General features: G+C 34.6%; 1 protein-coding gene across 1 annotated transcript; it reads left to right on the top strand.

The window, feature by feature from the left end:
- Window positions 9761-11239, top strand: LOC104753454. The gene has a single exon (XM_010475707.1). The coding sequence runs from the start codon at window positions 9796-9798 to the stop codon at window positions 11017-11019; it is 1224 nt and encodes a 407-aa protein (XP_010474009.1). The 5' UTR covers window positions 9761-9795; the 3' UTR covers window positions 11020-11239.

The following is an 11756-nucleotide window of genomic DNA, read 5'->3' as shown; positions in this document are numbered from 1 at the left end:
GCAAAAAACATTCTCCATCAAGCAGCCATGTCACATTGCAACCCTATGCCAACTCCACTTCCTCAGAAATTAGACAAGCTCAACTCCGAACTCTTTGCAGAACCCACTTACTTTCGCAGTCTTGCCGGCAAACTTCAATATTTGACCATTACTAGGCCAGACATTCAATTTGTAGTCAACTTTGTCTGCCAACGGATGCATTCTCCTACTGTATCTGACTTTGGTTTACTCAAAAGGATCCTCCGCTATGTGAAGCGGACAATAAATATGGGTCATCTTATCCGTAAGCACTCCAGTCTCTCCTTGTTGGCATATTGTGACCGTGATCACGCTGGTTGCAAGCAAACTCGTCGTTCCACCACAGGCTTCTGCACCCTGCTCGGTCCTAATCTGATCTCTTGGTCAGCCAAAAGGCAACCAACTGTTTCCAACTCGTCTACTGAAGCCGAATACAGGTCACTCACAGCCACTGCTTAAGAAGTCACTTGGCTGTCCTTCCTACTCCGTGACTTAGGAATTTATCAATCACATCCCACTTTACTGCAGTGTGACAATCTTTCTGCAGTCTACCTCAGCACCAATCTGGCACTCCACAACAGGTCTAAACATTTTGACACTGATTATCACTATATCAGAGAACGGGTTGCGCTGGGGTTGATCGAAACAAGACATGTTCCTTCCCAACTTCAGTTGGCTGACATCTTTACAAAATCATTACCCAAGAAACCGTTCATGGAGCTCAGGTACAAACTTGGTGTCGTTGAACCACCCACACAGAGTTTGCGGGGGAATATAAGTGAGAAAGAGAAGATGGACCACTCCAAGGCCCAGAAGATATCATCGGCCCATAAGCCAAATGGCCCAGCTGCAGAAAGGACTCACCTGCAACAGAAAGAGACAAAAGTTGCTTTAGTACCTGCACCTGCAGAACATAACATGAGAATAGCGAAGGAGACACTCCGGCTAAAAAACTGTTATGACAGTCTGCAAGCTACAGAGGATGACTAAGCTCTACACCTGTACCCAAGGATAAGATCAACCATGTTCTAGATTGTTCTAGGTAACTTTCCTATAAAACCGATTGTAAGCTCATTGAGCAAACTATTGAGTAAATATATTACTTCAGTCAAATATTTTTATTCTCCATTTCTTTCAGTACAATCACTATATTTTGTATTACTCTATAAACAACTATTTAATTTGCATCATCAAAGAGACATGAGTAACAACAAATTACATTACTGAGAACGGTCATACCCAATAGGCCAATACCATACACATTCATAAAGAAATATGACAAAAATATTTGGTGCTCATGTCTCCTTAGATGAACTCATGAACTCTGCAAAAATAAAAATGTTTGGTTCATCAAGGTTAGTATCGAACTTGTATGAGCTAGTCTTTTTCTACTAAATAGTAAAACACATGAAAATTTCCTGCTAACTTGTTTCGTTTGGGTTATCTGATGTGAAAAATAAATGAATGAATCGGCTGATGAGTTTAGAATGAACGTCAGATTCATTGACTTATCATTGGCTTAGTTTATTGAGTGTGAGACTAAAGTTTAGTTCGTTGATCAATGCTTGTATTGTTGCTTGCTGGCCATATCATGTGGAAGTATCCGGCTTGGGTCGTCGTCGTCATACCAAAAAGATGATGTGATCAACTCAAATCTACTATCTTTAAAACTTGTATTTAACCGTTTGGCACTCCCAAGGCCGATTATGTAAAAAGTCTCAAAGCAAGGCCGATCATGTTAAAAATAAGGGCTTTGGGATAAAAATGCAAACAGCAAAATGCAATAGCAGGAATATGACAAACCATGCAAAGACAATACACAGTGTAGCGTCAAACATGAAGATGAGGATAGCGTCCGCTCGGAGGTGTTACACGATTCTGTAGACCAGTTTATGAATGGCAGATTTTGAGCAAATTACACATTTATAGTGTTGAACCAAATGTAATCATGTTATACAAAGAAAGACAAAGCTGCTTGCTTACATACCGGTATATAAGCCCGTTCGATGAGATCATAAACCCTGAAAGAAGCGGATGCACCATTCAGCAAGTTTATGATAACGATTTCATCTGCAAACCAAACAAGCAAGCAAGAAAGCAAGCAAAGATTATGACACCACGCAACGCACGACAGAGGTCTAAACTCGGATAATAATAATAATATATCAAGAAGAAGAGTACAACACTACGGACCATGTTTATGATACTCTGTATGAGCGAGAATGAGAGATGTACAACCCCTCTCTGGCTAATTTCATGACATGAGGTAAATTGGATATGCATTTCATCCTCATTAATTTAGAATTAGGGAACACTAAGCGCATCTCATGTGCAACCAGCGTTGCCCTCTGATCCTTAGTATAAGCAGTAATCTTAGATTTGAGAGTCTCACTTTAGTCAAAGTCTCTCCGTCTTCCACACGCACAGTTAAAGCCATTTGTGAAGTTGAAGCCTTTGCATTGAAAGCTGAAGATTTTCAGTTTGTGGCTTCGCAAGTTTAGAAGACTACATACTAAACAATTGAGACATAAGTTTCGGTTTTGTTCGCATCAATGGAGGACTTGGGCGGCTTGTTTTGTACAAGCTGCTTGGAGACGGCACAAGAAGAGGAAGGACAAGAGTGAGCTTAGGGCAAAAGAGGAGTTTCATTATAGGTCTGTGGCTGTGACAAGTAAGCTAGCCGTGAATGGCGGGATGTCCACAGTTCACGCATAGTGGTTTGGATTCTGGTATGATGTCTTCGATTCAAAAACCAGTAGAACCAGATTTTAGTGAATGAGACTGAGATATATATGAGTTTTAGCTGTTTTAGTAGCTCTTTTACTTTATACAGGATGAAACATAAAAACAAAAGGGTGTTTTACTCAAATGTCATACATTTTATGTAATATTATCAGAACCATACAAAACCTTTTTTTAATTACTACCATATTTCAGGTATTTTTTTATACTCGGCATGCCCTTAATTTATGTTGAAGGAAAAAACGTAATTACAAAGAATGCCATTGCCACGTTAGAAGCCACGTCAGAATCAATGACATGTATTAAATAACTCAGCCGTAAAGCGTTACAGCGGTAATGACGGCTGAGTTACAGTATGTTGCTGCTGATTTATGGAAAATGGCTGAATTATGAGAAAACGGCTGACTTACTAGCATAAATCAACCTGTAGTTATGACTGACTTAATAAAATATGGCTGAGTTATGAGAAAATGGCTGAGTTACGAGCATAACTCAGCCGTAATTACGATTGAGTTTTTACTTGATGGTTGAGTTGTCAAAAATGTGGATGGGTTAATACTTCGACACGACTGAATTAATTTTCTCTGGTTGGTTGAGTTATGAACAACGGCTGACTTACGATACGTCTGAGTTATGGTTAGGTACTATAACTCAGCCTTCACAAGCTGACTTATTGGAAAACTCGGCCATTTTATGGCTGACTTAGTAGCAAAAGATTAATTGTTGGAATATCATTTAGTTACGACTGACTTATTACCCGATACGGCTGAGTTACAGGTTTTCAGTTGAGTTATGACATTAAGCGGTTGAGTTTAACAACCGTTTTTTAGTCGTTAATTATTGTAATAGTATTCATGTTGTGGCTGACTTATAATTTTGTTTGATGGCTGATTTAATTAGGCTGATTTACATGTTCGTTTGGTGGTTGACTTGCCACTTTGGACACATTATCCATGTCATCATCTTCTAAAGAAATACGAAACGTCTTTTTTCGACTCTTGTTCTTCACCTGGTTCAAAAGTGAAGGATTTACATGCTTTTTACATTGTTCTTCACTTTGTTATTTGCTTCTTAATTTTCCTCATTCTTCTTCATTTTCTTTCCTGACTCTAGTTCCGGTAATTATTGTTTCCGGTAATTGGGTAAAGAAACACAAATATGTATTTAATACCAAAGATAGAGGATGTAGAGTTGTGTAGATAGATGCGGAAACAACGCACGACAAGCTTGTGAAGCTTGTTCCCGATGACTATGGATTGAACGCGTTAAGCCATCAACTAAAGTTTAGCTACATGTTCTCGAACAAGGCTCTGTGTGGAGTTTTCGACAAAAAAATCCACTAAAATTAGTGGTAAGGACGGATCGAGAGGAAGGATGAAACGGCTAATAAGTTAGCCACAAAGCATTATAACTCAGCCGTCATAAAAATTTACGAGACCTTTCATTGTCTCTTAAGTATTATAACTCAATCGTGAAGTAATATAAATCAGCCATTTACTTTAAGTTTATTTCTTGTTATAAGTCAGCCACCAAGCATTATAACTCAGTCGTCATATGAATCTAAGAGACCTTTTGATTTTCTTTTTAAGTATTATAACTCAGCCGTCAAGTAATAAATTTCAGCTGTTTACTTCTATTTCTTGTTATAAGTCAGGCACAAAGCATTATAACTCAGCCGTGATATGAATCTACGAGACCTTTCGATTTCTCTTAACTATTATAACTCAGCCGTGAAGTAATATAAATTATTCGTTTACTTTAAGTTTATTTCTTGTTATAAGTCAGCCACTAAGCATTATAACTTAGCCGTCATATGAAATTACGAGACATTTTGTTTTCCCTTAAGTATTATAACATTTTGTTTTCCTTTAAGTATTATAACTCAGCCGTGAAGTAATATAAATCAGACGTTCATTGTCAATAATGACGTGAAATCATTTGCTGATGTATATATTTTTTTAATATTTTTGGAATTAAAAATGAAAATTTAAGACAAGATATTAATTGTAATTACACCCAAAACAATAAATATATAAATAATTAGAAAATGTATAATATACCAGCAATATTTTTACTATGAGTAATTTATGACATATTATTATGGGAGCGTTTAATGTTATAAGGAATTTTAAATAAATATACATTAATCATGAATTTAAATAAATAAATATAAGAAATTTTGTTGCTTTTTTTTATCTACGTAAATATAATATTTTAGTTGTATTATATTAATATAATTATAGAATCACTATATTTTTATATAACTAACAACTACTCTTCATTTGTATCATACAAGAGACTTGAGACATAACAAATTACATTATTGACAAGTGACAACGGTCATATGCAATCTATACACATTCTTAAAGAATCAACGAGCAATTTAACTGAATCTGTACGTTTAGTATTAACAATCTCTTAATCTGTTTACACTCACTCAATTTTTATTTGTACATCAATTTGTTATTTAACCATGATCATTCCCAGAAAAAAAAAAATCAAAATAAGTTAAAGCTTAATAGACATATAAAATCCAGAATTGAATTAAGTTAAAGCATTATATATAAAATTTAATTCATTCTAATTATTTTACATTCCTTAATTAAATACCCTGCCATAAGTCAGCAAGTATTTCTCCGCGCTAGAGCGCAAATCTTCTTCTAGTTAAATAGAATTGAAAATTAATAAGCTAAATAACACTGGGAGTTTAAAAAACTTTTTTTTTTTGACACGAGCCAATACGAAAGTAAATTGTTTACAAAGGTAACTAAGTGCGGAAACGTACGAACATGTTGCGCTAAATTATCCGTTTTACCATTCTGAGAGCGAGGAACGTAGAGTAAAGAAAATGAAGCAAACTCCTCTTTATCCGCCTGAATATCTTCCAGATAAGGCGTGAAAGCTGGCCACTCACATATTAATAGAACTGTAAAATACATAATTGAGTAACAAGAGCATTATATATAGAAACTTTAATTCATCTAAATTCTTTTATATTTCTTGATTATGATTGAAAACCCCTTCTAAAAGAAATAAACTCACCACTTTTCCTCAGTGTATGAGTCTCAATATCCTATGGTTTCCACATCAACATCTTCTTCATCCTCTTCGTCGTTATCATCATCATCGTCATAGTTGATCATATCCTCATCTGATTCTTCTCCATCAAATTGTTGTTTGTTGATTAGATAGGCTGAATTCAACAAGAACTGATTATATTTATCTAGATCAAATACTACCTCCTATTGCCTATCAAAAACAAAGGCAAATTACAATTTGTCAACAAACAAATAATTATATTATACGAAAGTAAAATATAATTACATTTCGAATCTTATGTCGATCTCCATAGCAGGTCTTGCACCCACCACTCATTCTTTCAAAATCTTGGAGCAAGCTATCACTAGCTTCAGCTCATATTACAAATTAGAAAACACAACAAAGAAAACAATTAATACATACAACTTAGATTGATAGTATTTATTTCACATATAATTTCTTACTCAAAAACATAAAGAAAAAAAAACTGAAAATACTAGCCTATCAGTGTCTTCAACTTGCGGAATAAGGCTCTTATTCAACGGCACAAAGTTAGACTGAAAATATTCTATGTTGAACATGCATTAAGATTGATAGTAGTTAGTTAAAAACATTTTGCAAGTTCATTAGATAAAACCAATTAGCATAGGTGTCTCTCTAGTAAGTCTTCACATCCGTTAAGTATCAAAACTTCAAGAAACAATTCATACTCTACTTTGCCACTACATAAGAATAAAAGAATTATGACTATTTTCTTAAAATTTCAATATCTAAAAAAAAGTATCACACAAAAAAATCCTTGTAAATCCCTTTGAATGAGATAGATCTAAGCTTGGAAGTTTCTTAAATCTCTGTAAAATGATTATGATTTTGCAATCAGACAAACCACACAAATAGACTTAGACATGTGACATTTAGGCAACTTGTCTCCAATGTGGCTTCAACAACTTCTATATAAAAAGCATCATTTAGATTATCACAAGTGTATATTAAACACTTCAAGTTCTTGCAACGTGTAGCTATCATTTGCATCCCCTCATGATTGATAAGCAGGTATCCAACCAATTTGAGTTTTTCATACTCTTCCTGATGCAAAAATAAATACAATCAATTACAAAAAAATAATTATATCCATATATACAAAAATGTACATCCTAAAAAAACAAGCATACCCAATATATTAGAGTGGCTCCATAACTCTTCTAGTGAATAATCTATTGACGTTGACATCACCAGGATCGTAAGAGTATCTGACTGGAAAGGATCTTACTTGTCCATATGCTCTCCTCATGCACACAAGTGCAGTGAAGATTTCCCCGTAACGACGATCACATAGGTCGTTCTTTCCATAAATTTATTGTTGGATATGGGTTTAAAGATGCATACATTTGTGCATCTTATTTTGGTATATATCAATGCATTTCTCCCACATGGGACCAAAACAACCAAAATCAAACCAATCATAGTTATATACTAGCTGGATAGGAAATAAGTGTGTACACATATTTCATTGTTAGCATCTTATAATTTAATTTTACATTCAACGATTGTGATATTTATGCCAATGATGCAATATTGATATTGAACTAGTAATTTAGTATGAGATTGCAAAAGAATAAATTTTCATGTCGACAATTTCTAATAGACCCATAGGAATGTAGGTTAATGGGTTGTTTGATATATTACACACACTTGTCACTGGTCAGAGACATAAACTTGCTAATATATATTCTATGTTAGTTCAGTGATTTTATAGATTTGTCGACTTGAAAAAATGTTTAAATAATTAATTCTCGATTGCTAAAGACATTAAATTATTTACGCACATGTCTTCATAGGGAGTCTCTTTTTAAATTCGGTTCTTTTGTTTCTTTTATCACATTTGGCGGCGAACTCTATGTGTACATATAAATCAACTAATCTTGTCAAAAGAAAGAAAAATAATAATCTAGGTTTTTGTTTCAATAATTAAGATATATCGATCATGATTCCAAAATATTTTTTAAGATTGGGTATGATAGCCAAATAATTTGTTAAACCAAAAAGTTTAGATATTCATGTAATTAGTTAAATGCCTTGTATGTAACACATACAACATGGACCTCATTTGTATTCTCAATATCGTAATAATGTTTAGACAACCTCTTTTTTTTAGCATCATTCACGGCTAACATTAGATGTGTTTATCGTAGGAACACTAACATGTTTTAGCTTTGTTCATAAACGGCACATTATCCAAATTAAAGTGGTGCCTAGCTAACTGAACATAATCAGTTGGATAAAAACTCTAGAGCTACATTAGAGACTAGTTTCTCTTTGTGTCATGAAATCTCTATAGAAAACACATACTATACTTCTTAAAATAAATAAATAAAACAATAATACTAAATCTACATAAGATAAACCAAGTGAATAAAATTGGTTGTAAACCGAGATATGTAATTTGATTTCTATGGCTTTATGCAATTCAGCTAAAAAGCCAGTACAATGATTTTATAAGGACCTCAATTAGAAAGGAAACACACCTGAGCTAGAGCAATTCATGATTACGAGACCAAGGCCTTTGTTCTTGGATCCACCCCAAGTATCTATATGTTTATTTTCTATTTAGAAACTCAGAAGTGGTCAAAGGGTTTTGTATTGAATCAATGTATTTAAAAGGCTTTGCCATATAGTATAATAAAATTAATTGATATTAAAGTCCCATTTCATACTTCAAATAAGATCATATGTGCAATTTATACATAAACGTATACTACCATATAGATCATATGGGCTAATTGCCAAGCTTGTTCCTCTGCCTCCTCCATGCGGAGCACCTCGAGAATTTATGTCCATATTATCAAAAATCTTATCAATTCTGGTTTTCCATATATACCACAGGATTGAGAGGTAAGGTGAGGCATAAACTTTGTTGGGTACTCTCTAAAACAAGTAATCCATATTGGCATATAATGAAACCATTGAAAAAGATCCAGGGAAGAAAGGAACTTGGGATATAGACCAAACTTGACGAGCTGGTGGACATTCAAACAAAGCATGATTGATTGTTTCTTTTAGGTGTCCACTAATACCACATCCTGGATCACAACTTAACTCTCGTCTTTTTAAATTAGATATGACTGAAACAAAGCCTCTCATAAGTTGCCACATGAAATGTTTTATTTTTAACGGACATTTTACCTTCCAAACAAAAACTTGTAAAAGTATAATATCAAAGCCACAAAAACGAGCCGGAGCAATTGCCGGATTCGCGCCACATGGTAACCCAACTTAACCATATATTTGCCCGGCTTAATTAAATGCCAGTCTAATACGTCTGGTTTGGAGAAATCACCCAAAGGTAAGACAAAAATCAAAGATGCATCCTCGGGTGTAAGGGTAGCATTAACGACGTTTTTGTTGTTAAAAAAAATATAAAAGTATAAAAAGAAAAAAATATTAACAAAAATATAAAAAGAACGAATCTAAAAGCTTTGTTCGGCCTTTTTAACCAATCACGGAACTGAGCACATTTCTCTCTTAAATTGAACAATTCTCGAAGGTTCAACTTCGGTATTCATTAAAAAAACAATCACAAAACTATCCTGGATTTAAAATTCTTCTTTCTCTAAACTTAGAATTATTCCTCACGAAGTTCCTTGGTCAATAGTATTATCAACGCTTACCTAGTCATCCTCACAAGAGTTTATAAATATGTTCTCTCTTAGTCGATGGAGGTTGCAAAATATAACTTAGTTACGCATTGAGTAGGAAAGATTTGACCTAGTTAAACCCTATATATAATACACATGTTGCTAATTAAATTTGATGTTATTAAGAAGTAAGAATATATGTTTTTGTAACTCAAAGGTCAACTCTCTTTTATAAATAAAAACTTTATATAGTTAGCTAAGTTACAACTTGGTCAATAACTTTAGTTTTTTTTGTATATATAGTTCCAAAGCAATTCTTCCACAAGGCCTCTGAATACCTCAAAAAGATATCAAGAAAAATATGGGTTCAGGAAAAACTAGGGATAATCCGATTAACCGTTCATCGGTGAGACACCCAAGTCATAATCATCCGTTACGGGTCTTCAAATCCCAAGAAGAAGATCAGATAATTTGCTCCGGATGCGAACATGAGCTAATTGGGCAAGCTTTCAAGTGCACAAAGTCAGAGTGCGATTACTTCTTGCACAAATCATGTTTCGACCTTCGCTGTGAGACTCAACACAAGTCTCACCCGAATCACCCTTTGGCGCTGCTCTATTCTCCACCGAATGGTCTATCTACTTACACGTGTGATGCATGCGGTGAGTACGGATCTGCTTTCACTTACCATTGCTCGGAGTGCAAGTACCATATTCACGTGGGATGTGCGTTTGTTCCCGAGAACGTGGAGCGTGACGATCACGAACATCCACTCACTCTACTTTACAATACACCTTGCAAAGGTCGTGAAGACGGTATGATGTTCATATGTGATGTTTGCGAAGAAGATATGTCGGAGAATCTTTGGGTGTATTATTGCAAAGAATGTGACTATGGGACGCATGTATATTCATGCGCGGCATATGAAGATATTNAAGATCAGATAATTTGCTCCGGATGCGAACATGAGCTAATTGGGCAAGCTTTCAAGTGCACAAAGTCAGAGTGCGATTACTTCTTGCACAAATCATGTTTCGACCTTCGCTGTGAGACTCAACACAAGTCTCACCCGAATCACCCTTTGGCGCTGCTCTATTCTCCACCGAATGGTCTATCTACTTACACGTGTGATGCATGCGGTGAGTACGGATCTGCTTTCACTTACCATTGCTCGGAGTGCAAGTACCATATTCACGTGGGATGTGCGTTTGTTCCCGAGAACGTGGAGCGTGACGATCACGAACATCCACTCACTCTACTTTACAATACACCTTGCAAAGGTCGTGAAGACGGTATGATGTTCATATGTGATGTTTGCGAAGAAGATATGTCGGAGAATCTTTGGGTGTATTATTGCAAAGAATGTGACTATGGGACGCATGTATATTCATGCGCGGCATATGAAGATATTGAAGCAAAAGAAGAAGGAGAATCAAGCTCATCGACTTCACATATAAAGTCATTGATGGAGGCTGAGAAAGAGATGAGAGAGATGGCGATAATACATCAACTACAGTTAGATGCTATTGACGCAGCAGGTAGCTATGTTGGTTCATGGGAACCAAGAAGAAAATATTATTGGTGAATGATGAATGTTGGTGTGAGAACGATAACGATCAACTATACAACCACAAAACTTTGTTTTAATTTCTCTCTTGTGTGAATTTTGTTTACGAAATAAAACCAAACATATGTGTTATGATATTTGTAAGGTTTGCAATATATATATTTTTCATGTGGCTTGTTGTAATGTACTTTGTTACGAAATAAAGTAGTTACAGACTGTATTTGGAGAAATACTAATATTTTTTATTTCTATTCGAAAGTCAAGGACCCAAGATTAAAATAATAATATTTTAAAAAAACTTGTATATATAACATGAAAAACGGCAACTTACTTGCTTTCCAAATACAGTCTGAAATACAATGTTTATTTTTTTTTTGTTGGAATATCTATATGTTAAACTTGAGATCTTTGGAACTAAACTACACTATATATCCAACCGTAAAACAATGAGAAAAATGTAAAAAACCCATGAACTCACCAAAAGTGGTGAAATTTCATAAATTTGCTTGTGGTGATGTAATTGTCTAATTTTTATTGATTTTCCAAATAAATCACAAATTGTCAATAACATTACCAAATAAAATATGATATTAACGGAATTTTTTTTGGGCGTAATATGATATTAAGCCTCTTCTTTTTTGGGCGTAGTATTATATTTTGTATTCTACCTTGGTTGGAACCAAGTTTATCAATAATATCAGTTGACAAAAAAAAACTAAGCCATTAAATTAGTTTTCTAAATAAATCACAAATTT

The sequence above is a fragment of the Camelina sativa genome, chromosome 16 (assembly GCF_000633955.1).
Source record: "Camelina sativa cultivar DH55 chromosome 16, Cs, whole genome shotgun sequence".
In the NCBI taxonomy this organism is placed as follows: Eukaryota; Viridiplantae; Streptophyta; class Magnoliopsida; order Brassicales; family Brassicaceae; genus Camelina; species Camelina sativa.
Note: the sequence above shows the minus strand (reverse complement) of the source record. Positions and strands in the feature narration are given on the sequence as shown.